The following is a 25,442-nucleotide window of genomic DNA, read 5'->3' as shown; positions in this document are numbered from 1 at the left end:
CCTATTCACCCCTCTAGGGTTGTCATGCGGATCCAACAAGAACATGATATCCATACCAACTAAATCATAAATAAGTAATAAACACACCTTCACTTATTAGGAACTCAAAATAAAAATTAACACTTTAATTATCCCACAAATCAATAAATAACGATAAAATAAAGTTCATCCAATAAACAATTCAATAAAATTCACACCTAATATGTATGTCTAAAACATATAATCAACTATCAGTAAAAATATTAATGTGGAATCGTAATTAATAAATTTTCAATCCACAAAATATCATAATATAAAGATTGAAACTTTCCGTTCAAACAATCCAAGAATTGAGATGTACTATCAAAAAGTTATCTCAAAATTTGTTCAATATTTAATTTAAAATAAACAAAATTACCAAAAAATGATTATTTTTTTAAGCCTAGGAGAACCAAGAATTGGTTTTTTTTTTCTTAGAAATTATATTTTGTGGTTCAAACAATTTTAAAATTCAAGTACATCTACAAAACAATTTAGCAAATAGTTTTTGGTACCATATTTGTTTGTATCCATATAGGTTAGTCTCAATCTTTGGAACTCATTTATTTTTAGTTCCAACATTCATAACATTCATATAATTCGATTTAGACAAGTAATATGAATATACTTTATGATCGAAGTTTCCACACGAGACGCAAAAAATATTATGGATGAGTTTTTCTTTCACAAAATGTCATGCATATTATTTTTCACATAAATGTTTATTTTTCTTTCACAAAATATCTATGCATATTATTTTTCACATAAATGTTTCTTTTTAGAATATTTTAAAATTTCGCTTTATAAAAATCATTTCTCTTAGGAAATCTATTTTGATCATTTCTCAATCTAAAGCAATTTGGTCTAATATGACTTTTAACACCACAATAATGACATATTGACACGAGTATTGTATTATGCATACATTTAAACTTAGAACGAAAATGATTAGGCACAAATTTAGATACATAATGTTGATGCACATCACATTTCAGAGCAACATTAGACAAAACATCATTATGCACAATAGAAAATGCTTTAACAAAAATTGTATTGGAACTAGATGGAATAACACTCTCATCGACATAACCAAGTCCTCTTCTGCCATTTAACCGTTTGCACATGTCAATACTTTTTTTTAAATAAAGACTTCAATTAAGAAAACTTGTTGCCATAAAGGCTACAAAAGACAAATTATCAGACTCCACATACGGAGGAGCCAAGTTGGAAAACCCGAAAGCCACAGAATAGGACGATAAGAACGCAGCGCAACTTTGGCTAGGGCATCAGCGATCTCATTTGCTTCGCAGTCATGCTAAAAGGATATATCTTGCAAAGATCCTGCCAAAGTTCTAATATTAGCAATCCAAGAGGTCGTTTCGTTGTGGATTTCCCCCCACCGGCGATCAAAGAGAAACCTTCCAAAGAGTTGGATTCGACTACGATTTTGGAGATGCCCAAACAAGCCGCCAAACAAAGACCCTCATGAATAGCCAACATTTCCGCTAGGAACCGAATAAGAGAAACATGGGAGGTAGTCATTGCCGCTTGAATCCTGCAAGATTTATCTCTGATCAAAACCTTAACTCCGGATCTACCTTCAGGCAGACCACATGTAGCATCTGAATTGATTTTGACAAAGCCCTTTGGTGGCGGGCTCTAGACACACTAGGGGTGTAAATAGTCGGTCTCCATCGGTTTCCGGACAAAATCGAACCGATACGAAAGTTGTGAGTTGAAATTCGGATTGGGTCGCTTCAGGTCAGGTCGGTTTCGATTTCTCTCTCTCTCTCTCTCTCACCAGTCTAGGGTTCTCAACGAACACCTAGATCCAAATCCTTCATGACAGAAAAGGCATTTAATTAACAAATTTTTTTCAATTAATTGAAGATATAACAACCACACCTTATTTTGTAACATTTTCCAGATCCAAATCCTTCAGTCTGAAGGTTAAATGGGTGTTCAAAATTGGAATCGCCATCGTAGGTTTCTTGAGAGAGAATGGGTTTGTCGAGAGAGACCCAATGGGTTTGTTTGGAGATTTCGTTGGAAGGTTGGCCGCCGTGGGTTTGTTTGCCTTTCATCAGAAGGTCGGCCATGGGTTCGTTGAGAGAGAATCAGAAGGTTTCTTGAGAGAGATTGAGTTTGTCGAGAGATGAGTTTGTTGAGAAAGATGAAATCGTGAGAAATTTGTGGGTTTGTCCAGAGAGAGAGGAAATTGTGAGAAATCTATAGGGTGAGAGAGGAAAGTTGTGGGTGTTGAGAGAGAAGGGCGAAATCATGGGTTTATTGAGAGATAAGATGGCGGGGAAGATGACAGAACATTATATAAGAGGTAGGGCATCTTTTTTTTCGGTTTCTAGAAACCGAACCGAATCGAACTGACTTGGTCTATAACTGAACCAATTTAAGTCGGTTCGGTTTGGTTCGTCGGTTTGGTTCGGTCACTTACACCCCTAAGACACACGACTGAGGTAAAGGTGCTTTACTTTCATTCTTACTCAAACGATTTTAGTTGAAAATTTCTTCTGCATAATCGATAATCCAATAAGCTTTCACATTGAAACAATGGATCCCTTATTATATCTGAAGGAGTTTCAGTTGTTCCAAATTGCCCAACAAATAATACTTGTATAGGATAACATTTTTGAATCTAGAGAGGACATCAACACCGACCAGCGATCAACAAAGCAATCATTGAACTGATATGAGGGACAACATCCAGTAAGATTAAATTCCATATTTTATTAGCTCTTTTACAATCCATTAATGCATGATTAATTGTTTCTTCCTTCATCCGATACAAAGGACACATAGGGGAGACATCCATACCTCTATTTCTCAAATTAGAAGTGGGCACTGTTTTGAGCAGCTTTCCAAAGAAAAATCTTGATTTTTGGAGGAAGCTCGATTTTCCAAAACTCTTTCCACCATCGCTCTTTGCTTTCGTCGCTAGAAGAATGACTGTTCTCGCATTGTAATTTTGTAGCCCTATTCACTGTATACATACCATGATTGTTATAGTGCAAGGTCCATCTATCTGAACTTCCAAAACCACAAATTGGAATGCTAGAAATCATCTCCACATCATCTTCGTCACTCACCATGCCCCTTAGCTTAAGAACATTCCAACTCCTAGAGGGGGTGATAAACTCAGCCACCTTGATCTGCTCATTCAAATTTCCATAAAAAGTTAAAGGGACAAAAGGTAGATTCACGAGGTATCCACCTTGATCTTCTAATTTCTTTCTTTGTGCCCTAGGATAAAAGGTTATCCTTTCATTAGAGATTTGAGGGGGTTCAAGAGGGATCATACTCGGTGGAGTAGCTGGTGGCAGTATCATCTTCTTCTTTCCCTTCTCTTTGTCGCATGGCTTGGAGAAGGATGAGCCTTCCATCGAATCTTTGGCACTTTACTTGAAAAAAAACAAAAACTTCCTCAACCATAACCTAACTTAGCCGAAAATGAGAGGGGTGTGAGAGATTTTTGGGATCCATGAAGATTTGATGAGAGAAATTTGAAACCAAAATCTACACAAAAAAGCATAACAAAAGGTATAAAAATTTCGCAAAAATAAGACAATATTTTACATAAAAACTCCCTCAACAAGGTAATAAAGACTCGTGATTTCTCATGATTATGCATGCTTAGCAAATAGATAGTAGATTAAACAACAGCAAACAAGGTATGAAGTAAGATAAGGAGCATAGGGTCGACGGAATGCAAATTCTTATATGACCCTAACTTGTAAGACTATGTTATCCACAAAACATCTCAGCATGTTGTAACTGATGCAGATACTTCTACCTAGAAAAGATCAATACTAAGCACACATGAACAAAACTATATGTTGTCAACAACGAAACAATGGCTAGTTGCTCTTTGCCTCGATTCAGCTAATGAGTAAAAAAATAATAGCCACAAAGTGGCATTTTTTTTATGGGCATTCCATATTTAAGTCTTGTTTTGTTCCTTCTTATGGAAAAATGTTCGATGCTCTTTGCCTTATACCTTATTTATTTTCTTGGGAATTTTGATTTCTACTCTAGTAATTGATAATCTTTTGAGACCACATAGAAGGTCAGGATGAAAATTTTAGATTTGAGAGTGATTGAGGGTGAGAGATGGGGAGAGGGCGAGAATTCAATCTAAAATTAGTGTAACATAAGTAATATATTTATGAAGTTTTTTTAGATAAGTTGAAAATTTTTTGTTGGGAAAAAATAAATAAAAATATAAAAAATACGGAAGGTCGCCCACTCTCTCAACTTAAACTTGGGAGAATTTTGAGGAGCTGAGTTGATGTTTTAAGGAAATTTGAAAGGAACATGAATAAAAAGATATTAACAAATTTGAAATATAAGCCGAGGGAAATTTATGAGCTTATTAATTATGGATTTTTTTTAGTAGTGTGCATTTTCAATATTATAAAAAATTATGAAACTTAATAAGTAAATTATTTTAATATTTTAGATTTAATTTATAATTGAAAACTAAATTAAATAGATACTAATATTATATATTATAGGAAAAATATGAGGCCTTCCAAGGAACAGAGGCATGCAACAATCACAATATGAAACACTTCAAACAAATAATTTTGAAAATAAGTCCCTGACAATAATGCCAAAAACTTGTGAGGAATTTCTCTACCTTCAAAAGATAAAAAACACGTGCAAGTGTACATGGTCGCAAGTAATACTTGGGAGTAATCCAAGGTCGAATTCTCAGAGACTTTTGCTTTTCAAAATGGTTTTAAAGAAGTGAATGGTTCAAAGATGAAATTGTGGTTTACGAAGAAAATAGTGACAAAAGTTGTTGTTTGGGGTTTCAAGTATCAAGCAATGTAATAAAACACAATCTCTTTGCTTCCTACCTTAGTTTTGATGGAAAATATGAAAGATACACACTTTGAGGAAAATGCACTAGCCACTATTTGGCTAATCTTGGGAATATGAGTTTTACTCTTTCACGAACCCGTTTTTGGTTGCTGCAGAGGCTAGAGTAACCTACAATCGTATTTCAATGTGTGATTACAATTCTAGAAAGTATTTATCAACTCATTTGCATTTATGGGTCAGAGGACCTATGTCTAGGACCGTATTTTATGAGCATATGTCTAAGTCACATCCCATATTGGTTTCCTATTATTTTACCAAACCCACCATTCTTATAGTTGGACTTTAGTGCATAAATCAATTTCCTAGTGGCCAAATGGAAAAAAGGCGTAAAAATAATTTTTTAGAAACCAACTCAAGATTGCGTTAGGCACAATCTGGTCAAATCTTTAGTATGTTCGAAAATCAAATCATTTAATTCAGGCATATCATAGATAGGTCGATAAATAACTTAGTGTATAATTAAAGGAAAGAAAACGCACAAAAACATAAAAGACGTAATTTCCATTGAATTTAAATGAAAAATAACGACGTACAAGGAGTTTTAGCATAACCTTCTTCTCTTTCGAGCATAAGGGGAGTGTAAATTCGCTTAAGAACTTTAAAAGAACGGAATAGATGAAGAACAGAAGTACAAACTTGAATTAAAGACAATACGATAAGTAAAAGTATGAAAATATAAGAAAAGAACAACTAAAACACAACTCTAAAGTTTATGAATGAATTCTCTAACTAAGAACAAAAGAAAAGAAGATGAAAACGAGATGGAAATGTATGATTTGCTGTTGGGGGAGAGATTCCCTTTTATAGGTCCTTAAGTTGGTTAAACTTCTCACCATTTTAGGTGGAAAGGGGTTGAGATTCTTTAAACAAACCCTCATTGACTTGGACTCAGGGTTTTGGCTTCATTCAAACATGTTGGAAATGACCCCCTTGCCCCTCATGAAGTGAAACGTACGTTTTGGAGGTTGACTATGCCAAAATTGCGCCAGGTGCTATTTCTGCAAAACATAAAACTGTGATTTTCTTCCAATTTGACCATGTTTTTCTCACATTTTTCCTAAAGTACCATATATTGCAAATTATCTAGAAATGTTCTATGCATGTTCTACTTTAAGAATACGTAAGCTTTCTTAGCTAATAATGATGGGAAATTGTTCATTTTTATGGTCAAGCAAGCCTACCGACACACATTTCTGCAGTAAAAAGTCAACCATAACACATCACACAAAAGGTCACGACACCAAACCATACCTTGCTAATAATAAGAGGAGTGGGACTCAACCTTGGCTGACAACATGAGCTCCTTCGTAGCATAAATGCCATTAATGACTTTGGATACAGGGAGATTGAGATATTTAATAATCACTAGTAGAAACTCGATTTATCGTGACGTTTTTCTAACGTCACAAAAATCTTTCGTGACATTTTTAACGCCGTCACGTATACGCCCATCATGAAAGGTATACGAGACGTTTAAAAAACATCACAAAAATTAGCACACGTGACGGTTAATTACTGTCATGAAATACAAGGACTTCCACGACGTTTATAACACGTCATAAAAATGATTTCGTGACGGTGATACAACGTCACGGAAAGACCTTGAGTAGGGAGGAAAGGTCACGTGACATCCTTTCGTGACGTTTTTTTAAAGTCACGAAAAAGATTTTTCATGACGGTCAATAATCGTCCTTAAAAAAACTTTTGTGACGTTTTAAAAACATCACTAATGATTTCATTTTGTGACGATAAAAAAAGAGTCACAGAAAATGTATTTAATTTTGATTGCAGATGTTGCATAATAGAAATATCATATAGTCAAATTGTCGATCGAACACGTAAATATATTAATTTAGATGACAAAGTTGAAATATATTAAACATGAACAAGGAAGTTAATATATTAATTTAGAATATTCTAGCTAGTTCCCTACACACCAACCCGAACAACGAAGCTCCTCCATCAATTAGTTGAATTCCTAATTGTCGACGTCTTTGGGGTCGTGAATGACCTAATGAAAAAACAATACCGAAGTTAGATAAATGAATAACGAAAGATAGATAAGGTAAGAAAGTCACTTTCTAAAAAACGTGTCTATCTATTAAAAATTGCAAAGGATCGTGATATTTGCAAATAACATTTTTAAATAAACACACTAGGAGCCTATCACAACGTCAAAGAATTGATTAAACAAAAACCAACCTACGTACACTTGTTCTACATCCTTTAGTAATATCGTATAATATTTAAAAATTTAAAAAAGTATCACAATGATTGAAAACGTACATTAATCTTTTACAACACTACAAATAATCAACATTCATAGTCTTCCTTATCAACTTATTCGATAATCTGATAAAACAACCAACATAACGACCAAACAAAGATCCCAACAGAAGAAGTGCGATTAAAATAAACGACATGCCTATACTTTTTCTACATCCTTAAATTATATAGCACAAAATATTAGTACAATCATAAGATTTGTAAATGTATAATCATCCCGTACCGAAAGTATCAATATTAAGTATTCATAAAATTCTTGTGAACTTACATTAATATGATATGATAACCAACAAAATGACCAAACAAAGTTCCAAACATAACAGAAGAGGTTACAATAACAAAAGAACCGAACACTTGTTTTATATCCTTTAGCAGCATAACACAAAATGTACTTAAACAATATAGCACAAACTAACTAGTATAGCAGAGAGATTGTAAGCGTACATTCCTCGTCTATAATCAATATTCAGTATTCCTTATGAACTTACTCAATAATATGATAAGGGTGCTAAATTAGCTATAGTCACAGCATATAACAAGTTCGATTTAGAAGGATTTAATATTCAAATGCTATAGTATGAATGATGACGAAAAACAAGTTAGCTTACCTTTGTTATAATGGAACTTTGATGGAAACGGCCACAACATGCTTCAACTCACTTCGACGCGGTTCGATAAAATAAAAAACCCTTACAACTTCTCATTCCAATGTGAAGCCTAATCCTATCATATAAACCAATAATAAGCAACTTAGGAAAATGGACTCTCTTAAAAAATTTGACATAAACAATAACATTTAAACAAAATTTTAAATAATGCAGTACCATATAGCGTTGAGGTACGAACCCAACCAAGAATTTCTTGTATGACAAAATAGATATACTTCAAAGTAATGTATCTGACGAAGTAGTCCTACCAGAAAATTTGAATATTCAGATTAGTCAAATGGTTATAAGTACTACACCTTCAAATGAATAAACAGGGATATAGTTAACAACTCACACCAAAAATTTTCTCTTTGTCAAGTGTGAGATAAAATGACCATGAAAGTATAAGGTAACCAGCAGTCCAAAAAACATGTCTAACAAAAGTGTTGCTATCAATGCATCAACCATAAACTCGAACAATGTGCAAGCAAAAAAGATATTATATGCAACATGAGTTCATTATAACATCATTTAATTTCAAGCAGACATACTCATCAATCAAAGATTTATTTTCAATATTTAAGTCACTTAAATCATTTTTCAATTCTAAAGACGATGAATTAATTTTCTTATTTTCACACTTAAAACTATCAAGCTCATTAGATAAATCATTATTCTCATGAACTAGTTTAATGTTATTCTTTTTAAGAGTCAATATTTAGAGCCTAACTTTTCAAATTCATATTTAATTATATTATAGACATCCACTAAGAAGATTTTCATTACTTACCTCTTCGTCATCACTTTCGTCATCTGTATGAACCATAAAGGACTAATGAGATACGACAATATTTTCTTTCATCGAACCACATGAATTTTATTGATTTCTAGTCTTAGAAATTTCCTTCATATCAAGAAAATTATTAGAAGTACAATATGGATATTCACTCAAATCATTGACTCTAATGTTTTAATAAGACTTTAAGTTTCAATAAAAGTAATTTTTAGAAATGGAAGATTTAAAGTAAAAATTTTCAAAGAAGCAAAGATTCAATGAAATAATTTTTGAAACAAAACAAAATTTCAAAAATTGCATTTTAATGATTGACTCAAGATAGGACTTCTAAAAACAAATATTTTTCCAATAAAATAACGAAAACAAATTTGCAAATTTTTTAAAAATAATTTTTAAAATAAAAAAAAGGAGAAAAAGTAATTTTCAAACCAATTTTCAAGGGAACTATTTTTCAATGAAACCGATTAAAAATTTAAATTTCCAAACTTTTCTTCTAAAATAAAAAAATTTGAGATTAAAAGAAAAGGAATTTTGAAGAATAAAAAAATCCAAAAAACCGAAATCGTTACGAACTCTTCCGGTAGTTATCCTCATATCTTAAACCCACGAGTCCGAAACCAAAACCGCAGCCAGATTTCCAAACCTGAGCAGCCGAAGCCTATACAAAAAAGATGAACAGCAGCCTCCGGCTGTTCCCATTCCCAACTTGTTCGTGCTCAATCTCACAACCCACACACCCAAAAACCCCTTCAGTGTTCTTCATCAGCAATCCAACCCACCTTCTGTATCTGAAGCGACCCAATAGGCAGCAGCAATTGGCATTGTGTTCCAGTTATGAAGTCGGCGGAGGCTATCCAGAGGAGGAGTTGGAGCTGCGAGATAGAAGACGACCCACAAAAGAAGCGAATCCCAGAATGGACACTTCCGAGTACGAAGCTCTCCTCAAAGGAGGCGACCAAGTTACCTCTGTTCTCGAACAGATCATTGTCCTTGTAAGTTCTTTCTTCTTCCTTTCTTCAGATAATCGACTTATTTTAGAAATTTAGCTTATATGGTAGTGTCGAGCCGAAACCCATGTGGCTGATGGATGAGTAAGAGAGCAAAATCATTGCTTAGCCAGTATGCAAGTGGCAACAGGGATAAATTGTAACATTGGGGTCAAATGTGTCCTGTTTTGAACTAAGATGAACAAGGACTCCATAGGACGTTAAGTTTAGACCTTGCCATAACTAGAGCCACTGGAACATTTGAGTCAAATGTTTCCTGTTTTGAACGAAGATGAACAGAGACTCCTTAGAACATTAAGTTCAAACCTTGTCATGGGGATTAAAACAATAAGAAGGTAAAATAGATAAAAGGGAAAATTTCTCTGCTGGCATGAAAAACCTCTTGGTCAAAAAGAAAAATCAGAAGAGAGATTTTTTGTTTAGATATTTCGGATGCCCTTCTCCTGTCTTGGTCTTGGATTTGAGAAGCATATCATAGACAAAAATAGGATTTTGTGTGATAAGTTTTTGATATTCAGCGTACAAGTGATGTAGCAGATAAATGTATTATTTGGTTATTTCTTCTTAACATCCTGCTCAAGCTGGACGGGGGAGTAAGAATGGTCAGCTTGCTTTGAAATTTAGAAAATGATGGGTGATGTCCTCTTATGAAGTGTACATCAATTTAAATATGCTTGAATTTTGAGTGGAACACTGGATTTGAGCTAAGGGAGGCAGCTCCCAAGTTTTCACATCATTCTATGGGGGTTTTCTGGAGAAAATGTGCAGCTCTCGAAATAGAATTATAGACAAACGACTTCTACAACAGTTGGGGCTTGGTATTCAGCCCCGGTATGAGCTTATATTCCCATACTACTGACTTTCTATCAGATTTATTGCTGGCCCGATCTGAATCAACCTAAAACATTAGCTCTAGAATAGAGGAAAAGGTATGAAACACAGTGTCGTGTAAGAGAGTGCCCTTGATATACCTGATGTACCAAAGTATTCTTTACATATTTTCCAATGTAACTCAATGGTAGAGAACATCAGTCATCAGTTTATTAACTGAATAAGAGAGCTCTAGTAGTAATGGTTAAGTATTGAAGGCCTCTCAAGATGCTGCAATATAGTGTGTGATTAGAAAATAAATTTGCATTCGGTTCATCAAGAGATATGCCATGTGCCATTGGTGTTGGGCATGACTTGCTTTCTTTAATTTTCTTGTAACTCTCACCTACATTGCCTTGTAGCAGACACATGGCATGCACATTTAAAGATGCGCACGCCATGGTCGCCATTTTTATGGCAACAAGGTAATGCCATTTGAGCATGAATCCAGTAAAAAAAATGTAATAATCTAAAATTTACTTTCAGAAGCCAATGTACATTCTTGCAGTCCAATTATTTAAATCTTGGAGCTACTAGCGACTAATATTTTTTACACCCTATCTGGGTTTCTTTCTGCTGTCTCAGTTGGAAGATATGAACACTGATGAAACATCCGAAGAGATTGCATTGCAGTTGGCTGCACAAGGGGTCATAGGTAAAAGGGTTGATGAGATGGAGTCAGGATTTATGATGGCCTTAGACTACATGATCCAAACTGCTGAAAGGGACCAAGATGATAAGGTCCAACTCCATCTTAAATTCTTTACATTTTTCAGATTTGATATGCATCTTTATTTATTTATTATTATTTATAATATATTTTTTGATAGCTAAGAACTCGAAACTTTTAATGAAAACGGAAAAAAATGGAGTTGTAATAGGTAGTGAGTGAAGTGGGAAGTAACTAATTGCACTTCAATTGCGAAGCTTGCAATCACTGGATGAGTTGTGCTTATATAGGTTGGAACAAAATTACCCTGAAATAGGAAAATATGAGGTTTGTCTGAGAGGTGGTAAGGGAGAGAAAGAGGGAGAGGAGAAAAAAAGAAATGAGAAAGAAGAGAGAGAGATTGATTTTTCTTATTTGGTGACTCTGTATGGAAGTTTATTGGTTTGTTTGTATTGGTTTCGAAGATTTTAATTTGAAAAGAAGTCAAACGGCCTTGGATTTTAGACTGTCAGACATTCGTTTATGTTAATCGGTATTGTTTGTCAGGTTTATTGGCTGGTTTAGCTCTAGCTGAAGGAGTTTTGGTTTGTTTAGTTCTTTATATTGCAGGGTTCAGGTCGTGGTTTGTTGTCCTCTACCTAGTTTGTTGTTTCTTCTCATGTTTGTTGTTGATACTTCATTGTAAATTTTCGTTTCATCCTGGAAAAATTATATTTCTACTATTACCTTTAAAATTTATTGAGATACTGAGTTATACTGTATCATTTATACTCAGCGCAAGGCAATACTGGAGGTGGTCAAGGAGACAGTTCTATCTCATCTCACTAAAAAATGCCCGCCACATGTGAGAAAATTCTTTTGGAGAAAAACATTGTCTATTCATATTTCATTAAAATGTTGTGTTGACCAACGTTACAAGCTAAATAACGAACTGCCTGTTCTCTTATTTACAGGTTCAGGTGGTTGGCCTACTCTGTAGGACTCCATTGAAAGAAAGCAGACATGAACTACTTCGTAGAGTGGCTGCTGGAGGTGGTGCTTTTAAAAGCAAGGATGGTACCAAGGTTCATATCCCAGGAGCAAACCTTAACGACATCGCCAACCAAGCTGATGATTTGGTAGAGGTAATCTCTTGAAAGCAATCCTGTGAATGTAGAAAATTCTGAGAAGTATTTTCTTCCCTTTCTCTTCAAGGTTTCTTAGGCCTGTTTGATAACGATTTCGTTTAGTTTTATGTATTTAAAAATTATAGTTGTTTCCTCGCAATTTCTTTGGTATTTTTCAAATTTCTTAAAAACACATTTGAATTCATTGTTAAATTTAAAAAACATCAACAAATTTTTGAAAACTACTTTTCTTATTTTCTTTTATTTTATTTTAAATTTGGCTTAGATTTTGAAAATATTTTTAAAAAGTACATGACAAAACAATGAAACACTGGAAATAATGTTTATCAAGGTTGTTAAACACTTTTATTTCTTTTCATATATCTTAATGAAAAGTTTGTTTCTCGTTAAAAAAAAGGTGGTTTAAAATGTACGATACTTGAGTCATATCGTATAAGTTAGAACGACTTGTAAGTCGATAGATTCAGATCGTGCTTTTGAATCATACATTACATGTATCGTGCATTTCAATGTTGAATCATAAGAAACCGGAAAGAATCGGATTGTTCCGATTCAAGAACAAAAAGAAAATTAGGGCTTTTACTCACTTGAATCTGGCACAATTGATCCGCGACATTTGGTTCACGAAGAAAAAAGTTAAGAAGAAACACGAAGAAGATAAGAACGTCCGTAATGTAGAAGAAGAAGAGGAGAAGGAGAAGAAGAATAGAAGTTGGCAGTAACAGCAGATTGTCTATGAGAGAAAAATTAGGGTTGGGTGATTAAAAGTTAGGCTTTAATTTTGATGGGGCGGGAATAAGAAGGGCCATAACATTGGGAAAACCAACAGGCTAGAAAGTGAAAATCTCTTTTAGATTTTACTATTTCTATTAAATTAAATATTTAATTTTACACATAAGTAACGTTAGTTATTTATTTTTATTCAGGGCCTAGACATATTTCTACAAATAAAAGTGAGGGAAAGAAATAATTGAATTAGTAGAAGAAGAAGGCAACAAAGAAGAAGCACTGGACAGCAATGACCTTTTGGATGATAATGATTTGAAGAATATTGAATTGTAGTTGAATAAAATAAGCTATTTTCTTATTTTTTTAATGTGTTTTGATACTTATTTTGGAGTTTTAATTTGTTTTTCAAATTTTAGAGTTAGTTAATTTTGTTCTTAACATTCAATAGTTATTATGATACATGATACACGATACACTAAATTTTAATTACAATACACCTTTCGATTTACGAGTTAACAACCTTGGTGTTTATAAGTGACAAAGAAGCACCAAGGTGGAAGTCGTGTTTACATTCTTTACTTTAAATCATCCTTGTATACTGTTAAGGATGAATAAACCACCACTCAACCCAAAAACTTAATCTGATGGGTTGGGTAAATTTATTTCATTTATGGATATCTAACATATACATATTGAAATAGAATACATCGAAAGACCTCCTGCTCTGATACCATGTTAATGATGAATAAACCACCACTCAACTCAAAAGCTTAAGCTGATGGGTTGGGTAAATTTAATTCATTTATGGATATCTAACATATAGATATTGAAATAGAATACATCGATTCTCTCATAGCTTTTGTGATTACAACACCATTATCTATTAGAGCATTAAGATTTCTTACTAACTGTTAGAATTTCTTTTCTAAGTGAGGCTAGGCTAGAGTGTAGTTTGGGTTACACTTTAAAGTGACAATTAGTTGATAACACACATAGCAGTAGAAGCACCATCCAACTATTGGTAGCTCTATATGTGTGGACTACCAAAAATGTCACTTCTAATATAGTATTTCATGAATGAACCAAACATATTGAAGCCAATGATCATTTTTCTCGTGAAAAGATACAATAAACAAGGTTTAGTGTCTGTAAGATTTCTAAGGAGTAGAGAGAAATGGGATATTTTCACAATAGCATTCAATGGAGCACGAAAAACTAGCTTTGTAATTAGTCGGACATGACTAACATATATGTTCCAATGTAAAGGGAGGGGTGTGTAACATGTACATTAGTATACAGTGATGTGAATAACTTAGTTATGCTTGTCCATTAATTCTTTGTCCTCTATTGTAATTTTAGGTTCTTTAATTTATGGTACCATGTACATCTATATATATATGAGATATATATAAGTCTTAGTGTATCGAAATAGATAGTGTCCTTTCTCTCCAACCTTTTTTACTTTTTATTGGTCACATCCTCATTTATTTTTTCTGTTTTGGTCTCTCAACGTTTTTTATTTTGAATGTCACTGTTACTGACTAGAAGCTGTAATATGGACCGTAAGTACTGAATAATGGTTTTCCTCATGAGACCTTCTTTGTTCTCTATTATTTGCAAGACAATGGAAACTCGGCCAGTTGTACCTGATCGAAAATTACTTGCAAGGCTTGTTCTAATTAGAGAAGAGGCCCGGAATATGATGGGAGGTGGAATTCTGGATGAACGAAATGATCGTGGTCTAAGTACTCTTCCTGAATCAGAGGTATGCGTGCATTTATAAAACTTCAAATCACATCACTTGATTCCTAAATGGTTCCATACATTCCAATTCGAACAATTTAGTTTAATTCTATTCCTAAGAAATTTTACAACAATATGACGAGTTTAATACAAAAAATCCTTGATGTCTCCCGGGTATGGGCCTTGGGACGGGCGCAGGGTATAGGAGAGTAAAGCTCTGACTCCCACTTATAAAAAAAAAATTTAACAATAATATGGAATACCGTTTTTGTGTTGGTTTTTGTCATTACTATTCCTATTATTATAGGTGAGATACTCCACACGGTCTAATAAATGATAAATCTTGCAAGATTCTTGCCAGCTGTATATAACTGCTATATTGAGTTGCAAAAGTCTTAAGCTCAAAAACAAAATATAGGGCAATGGCCTTGGGAATAAGTGCATCGTTACGATAAGAGTAATTGTGCAAGACCTCAAAGTTCATTGAGAAATGCTCTGTGAAATTGATGTAGTTAGTAGGTTGCGTTGGTTGGTTAGTTAAGTTGTTAGTCCTTTAGTTGCTGTAATTTTAGTTACTGTGTAGTTATTGGCCCAGCAGCCTCTATAAATAGCTGCTGGATTTCAGTGTTTAGATTAATCAATTCTCTTCAAGTTTTCTACCTTACAATCAGAAATTCTAGTCAAATAGAATATTGGATTATAATATTGCATATAACCCACTCAAACTTGATCGTATCAAACACATGGAAATGCATGGACTCTTCATAGAGAAATGGAAATTCGCTTAAACTGTAGTACTTTCATGGCAACCAGGAGTCAGTTAGGTGCCCTAACTAATGGACTACGTACCACTACTTTACAAAACATTATCAGAAAGTCAGGAGTAGATATCTTTATTACTTGAAAATATCTTTCTGTGAGTGGGGAAGATAGCCCTAGTTTTCTCTCTCCCTCATCCAGCCAACCACCAACCAAACCCCCCACCATTCATCGGCGCCTGACCTTGCCCTCGCCTGAATCTTCCCCATGGCCACCCACCCGCCCAAAAAAGTCATCACCATTGAAAGGAAGCGCTTTGCGCTTTCTATCGATCACAGACATCGGGGTAGTAGAGTTAAAATCTCAGAAACTACAAAAGTAGAGCTTTCTTCATCTCTCTACACTGGTCTTCTCTTGATTGCCTGAAGAACGTGTTCTCCTCCATCCTCACCGTCCCTTTAAACCAAAAATTCTTCAAGGAAACCCGCACTGATGACCAAACCATCTGGGTTGAGAAAACTTTCAACCGAAAAGGAACCCTGGCTGATATTACCAAACTTGATAACAATGGAGGATTAAATAAGCTACTGGTCCCTATTGGAGATGAAAGGAAAGGATGGAAGGCCTTTTATAATCTCCTAAATGGTATTTCAACTCAACATCAACCATCTACATCTCATAATCATAGCACAACTACCTTCCCTGATCATCAACCCACCACAGTAGTTATTTCCCCCACAACAGTTATTGACCATCCCACCTACCAAGAAGTCCTTGCTAAAGGAAAACAACTGATAGTTGCCCCTCCATAACACAAAAGACTCCAATTGACCCGACTTTTGTTCAAGTAGAAGCTGACCCTGAGCTGAACTCCTCCATTATAGTCATCAGAAAACATTTTCATGATGATTGGCTCAAAATCACCAGAGCCCTTCGAGACCACGTTAGCTATTTCTGCACCCTCAACCTCATTGCGGCCGACAAAGCTCTTCTTCGCTGTGAAAATAAAGAACAAGGGCTAATCCTCTGTAATATGAAAGACTGGTACAAGGTCGGAAGTTTCCACTTGAAATTTAAGAACCTTAACCAACATTACTGCAATGCTTGCCCTATGATGCCTTTCTATGGGGGCTGGTTAAAAATCCGGAATCTTCCCCTGGACAAATGGGACAATGCGACCCTAGGAATCATTGGAGATGCTTGTGGAGGATACGTTGAAACAGTCAAGAAAACTCTCTCTCGCCTTGATCGGATGGAAGCTTCAATCAAAGTCAAACCAACTCCTTTTAGGTTTGTCCCAGTAGAAATTGGAATTTCCCTGTCACCCACTAGAAACATAAAGGTCCAAATCGACCCCTTTTTCAAATCTGAGATCTTTTTGTGGTACTCCGTCGGAATCCATGGAATTATCCCCATCGGAAAACTCACCGGCCAGACTCCGATGTCCTCTGATGAAGGGATTTTGGGTGCTGGCCCAAATGTTACACTCATTGGGATAAACACTCCCCCGATACAGAAAGCCCTCCATCAGTTTTCTCTTTTCATCTCTCTACTGAAATGGATGGGTCCCACCCCCCGCCACACTCTGCTATACCTTGTGACCCATCTTTTTTCTAAAAAAAAATCCTTTGCTGAACCTTGTGACCCATCAACGTCTAAACACTACCCTTTCCCATCAAGTTCCATGCTACCTAATCTGTCCACTGACCTTATACCCTTTTGTCCATCACCCTATGAAACCACCTCCCCCTTGCCTAAAAGCCTTCTGACATCTACCCACCCCTCGGGTACAACACATCCCTACGCTTTGGATGATGTAGCCGTGTGGCCTTGGGTAACTTGTTTAGTCTTTTAAGTGTAGCTTATATTTGTAGTTCTTTTAAAAGACCCTTTTACTGTATAGTAACTTCAAGTTACTATTGTTTGTTAGCTATTGCTAGTTACTTTAGTTGCTGTTAGTTGTAACCCCTATATATATGGGGTTCTGTTTCAATTAAAAAAGACAGATTGAGATTTTCTCTTACTTCTTGAGTGAGTCTCCATCAAATTGGTATCAGAGCAGAAAATTTCTGGGCAATCTGATGGCCGGAAAGAAACCTACAGCGGGAGAATTTTCTTCCATAACCAGCAAAGAAACGGAACATTCGTCCGTTCTCTCACCACGAACGATGACCACACGCTTGCAGTTGGTCGAAACTGAAGTTAAAGATTTACGGAGCGATGTAGGTGAGATTAAACAGATTTTGGGATTGATTCATCAGCAGCTGGAAACATTGAATGTAAACCAAGAAACAGTAAGGAATAATCAATTCCCGCATCCAAGAACCGGTCAAGATGTTCGGATTGGGGATCGGCAGGGGATCCAAATTCAAGAAAGACCAGTCCCACCTCCAAGATGTCATCAAGAACGAGGTTATGAAGCCAATGGGGGTCCAAGATTACATCAAGATCCTCCCCAACAGCAAGATGTTAATCATAATCCCCTGTTTCGAGGTGGCCAAGACCCTTTTCTGGATTTTTCCAGCGATGAGGAAGATGATTTTATAGCAATGGAAACCAATCAGCGGGGTTTTCAAAGAAGACCGTTTAGACAACAAGACACACCAGATTTCAAAATGAAGGTGGATTTACCTACATTCAGCGGAAAAATGGAGATCGAGGGCTTCTTGGAATGGATCCGCAATGTCGAAAACTTCTTCTCTTACCTTAATACACCAGAGGATAAAAAGGTACGTCTTGTTGCTCTCAAACTTAAAGGAGGCGCCTCTGCGTGGTGGGATCAATTAGAGCTTAATCGCCAAAGGTATGGTCGGCGCCCTATTCGAAGCTGGGAACGAATGAAGAAGTTAATGCGTGAACGATTCCTTCCCATCAATTTTGAACAGATTCTTTATAATCAGTATCAAAATTGCCGTCAAGGAACCCGCTCTATTGCTGATTACACCGAAGAATTCCATCGGCTAGGTGCAAGAACCAATCTTTTGGAAAGCCAACAATATATAGTAGCCCGATTCATTGGAGGGTTGCGAGCTGACATCAAAGAACAGATTTCTGTTCATCCTATTGGTTACCTCAACGAAGCCATATCTACTGCCACGACAATTGAGGAAAATATAAACAATAGGTACAAGAAGACGTATGCTCGTCGGACTGTGTGGGATCAAGGTGGAATCTCCAAACGGAATACATCCGCCTTGGATAAATCTTCTATCCAACCAGCTGACAGTTCTTCTAAAGGCAAGCAAATCGCGAAGGACACTCCTATAGAAGATAAAGGTAATGATACAACTATGGGAAAAAAGATAACTAACACCTATAATCGCCCTACTTTGGGCAAGTGCTTTCGTTGTGGGCAGGTAGGACATCTCTCCAATGAATGCCCCCAAAGAAAGGCGATTGCGTTTGTCGAAGAGGATGATCAATTGGAGTGTAGTGAGGAAGATCTCCAAGACGATGAAGTGAGCTACCTCGGTCCTGATGAAGGTGATCCGATTAATTGTGTCATCCAACGCCTTCTAATCACCCCAAAGGTTGAAACTGTCCACCAACGACATGCTTTATTCAAGTCTCGATGCACCATTCAAGGTAAAGTTTGTAATATCATCATTGATAGTGGGAGTACCGAAAATGTTGTGGCCAGTAAACTTGTTACAGCCCTACAGTTGCCATTAACACCTCACCCGAATCCTTACAAAGTTTCTTGGATCAAAAAAGGTGGGGAAGTTCAGGTAACACATACTTGTACGGTACCCTTGTCTATTGGGACAAGTTACAATGATCAAATTATATGTGATGTGTTGGATATGGATGTTTGCCACATCCTGTTGGGCCGACCATGGCAATATGATACCCAAACGATCCATAACGGACGCAGTAATAGCTATGAATTCCTTTGGATGGGAAAAAAGGTCGTTTTACTTCCTATCCCTCCTTTATCTCAGCAGCCTTCTAAAGAGGGTCTGCACAAAACTGGCACTTTGTTTACTCTGTCTTCTGCCAAACAACTTCTCCTACATAAGGATATGCCTATTCTGGGGTTGGTGGTTAAAAGCTTTGGCACATCAAACCAAACATACTCCATCCCTCCTGAGGTGGAACATTTGTTAGGTGACTTCAAAACTATCCTGGACTCTCCCACCGACCTACCACCTTTAAGGGATATTCAACACAATATTGAGTTCTTTCCTGGAGCAACCTTAGCAAACCTTGCTCATTATCGGATGAACCCATCTGAATATAAAATTCTTCATGACCAAGTCCAAGAGTTACTTGATAAAGGCCACATACAACCTAGCTTGAGTCCTTGTGCCGTACCTGCCCTCCTTACACCAAAAAAGGATGGTACATGGCGCATGTGTGTGGATAGTCGTGCTATAAACAAAATAACTATAAAATACCGATTTCCTATTCCACGAATTAATGACCTGATGGATCAACTTAGTGGCGCCACCATATTTTCTAAGATAGATCTTAAGAGTGGATACCACCAAATCCGCATTCGGCCGAGGGATGAGTGGAAAACGGCGTTCAAGACAAATGAAGGCTTATTTGAGTGGCTTGTTATGCCATTCGGCCTATCCAATGCCCCTAGCACCTTTATGCGACTCATGAACCAGGTATTACTCCCTTTTATTAACAAATTCGTCGTGGTTTACTTTGATGATATACTGATATATAGCCACGGCATGTCCGAACATATACCACACCTCCAGCGGGTTTTTTCCGTCTTAGCCTCTAATCAGTTAGTCATAAACCTTAAGAAATGCATTTTTCTAGCCTCTGAAATATCCTTTCTTGGCTTCTTAATAGGACATAACACAGTAAAGATGGATCCCCAAAAAACCCAAGCCATAGTTGAATGGCCAGAACCTAAAACAATTAAAGAAGTCCAAAGTTTCTTAGGGCTAGCTTCTTTTTACCGAAAATTCATCCGAAACTTTAGTTCCCTGGTAGCACCATTAACAAACTGCCTTAAAAAGGGACCATTTGTGTGGGGACACCAACAAACAGAAAGCTTCAAACTCATAAAACTAAAATTAAGCAATAGCCCCATTCTTACCTTACCAAATTTTGACCAACCGTTTGAAGTCTCGGTAGATGCTTCGGGTATTGGCATAGGAGCCGTCCTTGCCCAACATAATCACCCTATAGAATATTTTAGTGAAAATTGAGCCCATCAAGACAAAAATGGAGTACATATGAACAAGAACTTTATGCTTTAGTAAGAGCCTTAAAGCAATGAGAACATTATCTTCTCAGGAAAGAATTTGTCCTTCTTACCGACCACTTCTCCCTCAAATTCTTGCATACTCAAAAGTCCATCAGTCGTATGCATGCCTGTTGGTTATCATTTTTACAAAGATTTGACTTTGTCATTAAACACACTTCGGGAGAAAGTAATAAGGTTGCCGATGCTTTAAGTCGAAAGCATAACCTCCTTGTGTTACTTAAAGGAGAAATCGTGGCCTTTGATCATCTACCCGACATTTATGCAACCGATCAGGACTTTAAAGACATTTGGCATCGCTGTACAAGCCACTTACCTACAGAGGACTACCACATCCTTAATGGTTTACTTGTTTAAAGGCAATACATTATGCATCCCTCACACTTCCCTTCGTGAATCTATTATTAAAGATGTGCATGGGGGGGGGGGGGGGTTTAGCAGGCCATTTATGCCGAGATAAAACCCTCACCCTTGTTAATACACGTTTTTTTTCTCCACAACTCTGAAAAGATGTTGCAAACTTTGTTCACAGATGTTATATTTGTCAGTCGTATAAGGGCTCCTCCCAAAATACAGGGCTTTACATTCCCCTACCAATACCACAAAATATTTGGGAGGACCTATCTATGGACTTTATATTGGGTCTTCCCAAAACACAACGGGGTTTTGACTCCATTATGGTGGTGGTGGATAGATTCAGTAAAATGGCTCATTTTGTAGCTTGTAAAAAAACATCCGTTGCAGTTTCTATTGCTACATTATTTTTTCGAGAGATTGTACGTCTCCATGGTATCCCAAAATCCATAGTATCCGATCGAGATGTCAAGTTCCTTAGCCATTTTTGGCGAGCCTTGTGGAAAAAGTTTGATACTACACTAAAATTCAGCACTACTAGCCATCCACAAACGGATGGGCAAACTGAGGTTACAAATCGTTCCTTAGGAAATTTGCTGCGATGCCTTAGCGGAGATCGTCCAAAACAGTGGGATATGACACTTGCTCAAGCCGAATTTGCATTTAACCACATGAAGAATCGAACAGGGAAGTCCCCCTTTGAGGTTGTATACACTAAACTTCCTCGGATCACTATTGACCTATCTAATCTACCTGTTAATTTTGATATTAGTGTGGAGGCGGAGGAAATGGCAACTCGGATTACACAACTCCATGAAGAAGTTTGTCGACATTTGGAGCTGTCAAATGCTAAGTACAAGGCAGCGGCAGACAAGAAGAAACGATTCAAGGAATATCAGATTGGGGATCTTGTCATGATACACCTACGAAAGAATCGATTCCCTGTTGGAACTTATAATAAATTGAAGAAACGGAAGCTTGGTCCTTTTGCTGTACTTGTGCGTTTTGGGGAGAATGCTTATAAGATAGACCTCTCACTGGATTACAACATCAGCCCCGTTTTCAATATAGCAGATATTCATCCCTTCTATCCCCCTGATGAGTTTTTGTTAGCTGATTGAAACTCGAGGACGAGTTTTTTTTAGGTGGGGGAAAATTGATGTAGCCGTGTGGCCTTGGGTAACTTGTTTAGTCTTTTAAGTGTAGCTTATATTTGTAGTTCTTTTAAAAGACCCTTTTACTGTATAGTAACTTCAAGTTACTATTGTTTGTTAGCTATTGTTAGTTACTTTAGTTGCTGTTAGTTGTAACCCCTATATATATGGGGTACTGTTTCAATTAAAAAAGACAGATTGAGATTTTCTTTTACTTCTTGAGTGAGTCTCCATCATTGGACCTTTTCCCTTCAACACCTCCCTTCTGCCTCCCACCCCTCACTATACCGCAACCTACTCCTCATCCTTCCCCTCTCCCAAACCCATCTTTCCTCCTAGATGGGCCAAAAATAGCCGTTAACATCGCTGAAAAGAAAACCTTCCTTATCCCTGGTACAAAGCACTCCACCAACCCCCCTGGTCTCCTCTCTGAATCTGACCAATGCCTCTCTAGCCCCTATCCTCTTTCAGAACCCCCTCCCCTACTACCCTTGATCACCCCGTGGACAGCTTTGTCCCTACTACCTCTGAGCCCCTCGAAATTCAGCCCCTCACTTGTTTGATCCCACCATACACTCTTCGGAGTATCTATAGGTGGTCATCCCTTGGCTCTATACTATGGGTATGGGCATTTACCCCATTCCCCAAAAAGTCACAAAGAAAATGCTCTCCAACAGAAAAGAGAACCGGGGAAAAGGAGAACTTGCTGACCTCATATCAACCATCAACTATGACTTTCACCAAACCAAGAATTTATCTGGTGGGTCTACCACTTCTCGATGATTATTGTCTCTTGGAATGTAAGAGGTCTTGGCTCATGGGACAAACGGGTCTTGATTAAAAGTCTCATCAACAAGCACAACCCTACCATAGTCATTCTCCAAGAGACAAAGCTGGAAAAGATTGACCGCCTCACTATTAAATCTCTTTGGAGCTCTCGGGATATCGGATGTCGGTGGGCATTCTTATCATGTGGAATGACCCATCTTTCCTTGTCTCAAACATCACCATGGGTCTACACACAATAAACATCCTTATTAATCTTTCTGATGGCTTCAATTTTTGGCTTACAGGGGTCTACGGGCCTACAAGAACAGAAGAGAAAGCTGGTTTCTGGAACGAACTAATGGACTTCTCCTTTCTTTGCTCGGAACTTGGGCTATTGGGGGGTGATTTTAACACCATCCGATGGTCACAAGAAAAATCTTCTTATCGCCGACCGAGTGGAAATATAAATTGCTTAAATTCCTTCATTGAGAAAGCAGAGCTACACGATCTCCCACCTACTAACAGCCTTTACACTTGGTCAGATTTTAGTGAAAACCCAACCCTCACCTTGATTGACAGGTTCCTTGCCACACGAGATTTCCTTTCAAAGTTTCAAAATGCCGCAGTTAAGCGACTTAACCGTCCGACATCAGATCATTATCCCATCCATCTTTCTTTTGGATTAGCAAAATGAGGCCAACCCCATTTTGGTTTGAGAATGTTTGGTTACAGCACCAAACCTTTAAACCTTTGGTTGAATATTGGTAGCAAAATAACCCCTTACGAGGTTGGCCAGGGCATAGCTTTATTAAAAAGTTAAAGGAGCTGAGATCAGTTATTAAATTGTGGAACAAATCCACTTTTGGTAGCATCAACCAGCAAAAGAACCTCCTACTATCTCAGCTCGCTATCTTGGATAATATAGAAGAAGCAGAAGGTTTACTACACCCTACACAATTCACACAGAGGAGATCCATCAAAGCACAATTGCTTTCTACAAAGAAGTGACTATATGGAGAGAGATGCAAAGCCAATTGATTACAAGAGGGAAATCTAAACACTTCCTTTTTCCACACAATTGTGGCGGCAAAGAGGAGGAAAAACACCATTATAGAAGTTCTTTCTTTGGAAGGCACCAGCCTCCTGGGGGAGGATGAAATTGTTAACGAATTTCTTTCTTTTTTTGACAAGTTATACTCAAAGAAGGACGACACTTGTTTCCTCCCCTCCCCCCTCCATTGGAACCCGATAAATGCACAACAAAGTACTGATTTAGAGAGACCTTTCACTGAGGAGGAAATCTGGAAAGCTGTGAATTAATTGGGAATAAACAAGACGCTTGGACTGGATGGCTACACGGCCGAATTCTATAAAAATTTTTGGAACACTATCAAACCCAACATCATGAGAGTGTTCTAGGATTTTTTTAAGAATGGCATTATTAATGCAAGCCTCAATGAAACATACATTTGTCTCATCCCAAAAAAGGTTGATGCAAGGAAGGTTGGAGATTTCCGCCCCATCAGTCTCATTTCGTGCCTCTACAAGATTATTGCTAGAGTGCTCTCTGAAAGACTTAAAGGTTTGCTGCCCCACACTATTACAAGAGAGCAATTTGCTTTTGTAGCTGGAAGACAAATCCTAGGTGCTTCTCTAATAGCCAACGAGCTCATTGAAGAATGGGATAGGAAAAAGAGAAAGGGAGTGGTCATCAAACTCGATATTGAAAAAGCTTTCGACAAAGTTGATTGGGATTTCCTTGATGAGGTCCTTACTGCCAAAGGTTTTGGCCACACATGGAGACGGTGGATTCGGGGTTGTCTCTCCTCTGCAAATTACTCCATCATTATTAATGGTTGTCCTCGAGGAAAATTAATAGCATCAAGGAGTCTTAGACAAGGTGACCCACCTCTCCCTTTCTCTTTATCATGATTGTTGATGCTTTTAGTAGACTAATGACCCATGCTGCAAGCAACAACCTCATAAAAGGGTTTGACATTGGTAATCACTCCTTGGCCATCCATCACCTACAATTTGCTGATGATACCATTCTCTTCTCACCCTTTGATGATTCCTCCCTTATCAATATGTTTAACATCATTAGACTTTTTGAGGAAGCATCCGGACTCAACATAAACCACCAGAAATCAGAGATCTTGGGGATAAATCTTGAGGAAGCTGATCCTTAATACACTAGCCACCAAGTTTGCTTGCAAAATTGGCTCCTGTCCGAACACATACCTTGGCTTACCCCTACATGGAAAGCATGGATCTATCTCCTTTTGGGATCCATTGATTGAGAAAGTCCGAAAACGACTTCAATCATGGAAGAATTCCTATTTCTCCAAGGGAGGCAAACACACTCTCATCCAAGCCACCCTAACA

General features: G+C 37.1%; 1 protein-coding gene and 1 long non-coding RNA gene across 3 annotated transcripts in view; one reads left to right on the top strand and one right to left on the bottom strand.

The window, feature by feature from the left end:
• Positions 1-986: 986 nt before the first annotated feature.
• LOC111023050 (uncharacterized) lies at positions 987-9,095 on the bottom strand. The gene is made up of 2 exons (XR_002603063.2): positions 1,924-9,095; positions 987-1,856 (listed from the first exon to the last, which is right to left on the bottom strand). It is a non-coding gene; the product is annotated as an uncharacterized LOC111023050 (long non-coding RNA).
• Positions 9,096-9,220: 125 nt separating this feature from the next.
• Positions 9,221-25,442, top strand: part of LOC111023054 (protein PEP-RELATED DEVELOPMENT ARRESTED 1, chloroplastic) — a 30,436-nt gene continuing 14,214 nt past the window's right edge. The window contains exons 1-5 of one of the 2 annotated variants that reach the window (XR_015787427.1): positions 9,221-9,641; positions 11,112-11,267; positions 11,972-12,040; positions 12,150-12,320; positions 14,674-14,817. Coding sequence is in view for 1 of the 2 variants with exons in the window: in XM_088118071.1 (XP_087974197.1) it covers positions 9,321-9,641; positions 11,112-11,267; positions 11,972-12,040; positions 12,150-12,320; positions 14,674-14,817 (861 nt within the window). In the remaining variant the exon portion in view is untranslated. The remainder of the gene's footprint in view (positions 9,642-11,111; positions 11,268-11,971; positions 12,041-12,149; positions 12,321-14,673; positions 14,818-25,442) is intronic. The other variant, XM_088118071.1, reaches the window with a different exon arrangement.

This window comes from Momordica charantia, assembly GCF_013281855.1.
Source record: "Momordica charantia cultivar OHB3-1 chromosome 9 unlocalized genomic scaffold, Mcharantia_2.0 BLBB01000009.1, whole genome shotgun sequence".
Lineage (NCBI taxonomy): Eukaryota > Viridiplantae > Streptophyta > Magnoliopsida > Cucurbitales > Cucurbitaceae > Momordica > Momordica charantia.
This window is presented reverse-complemented; position numbering and strand designations above follow the sequence as displayed.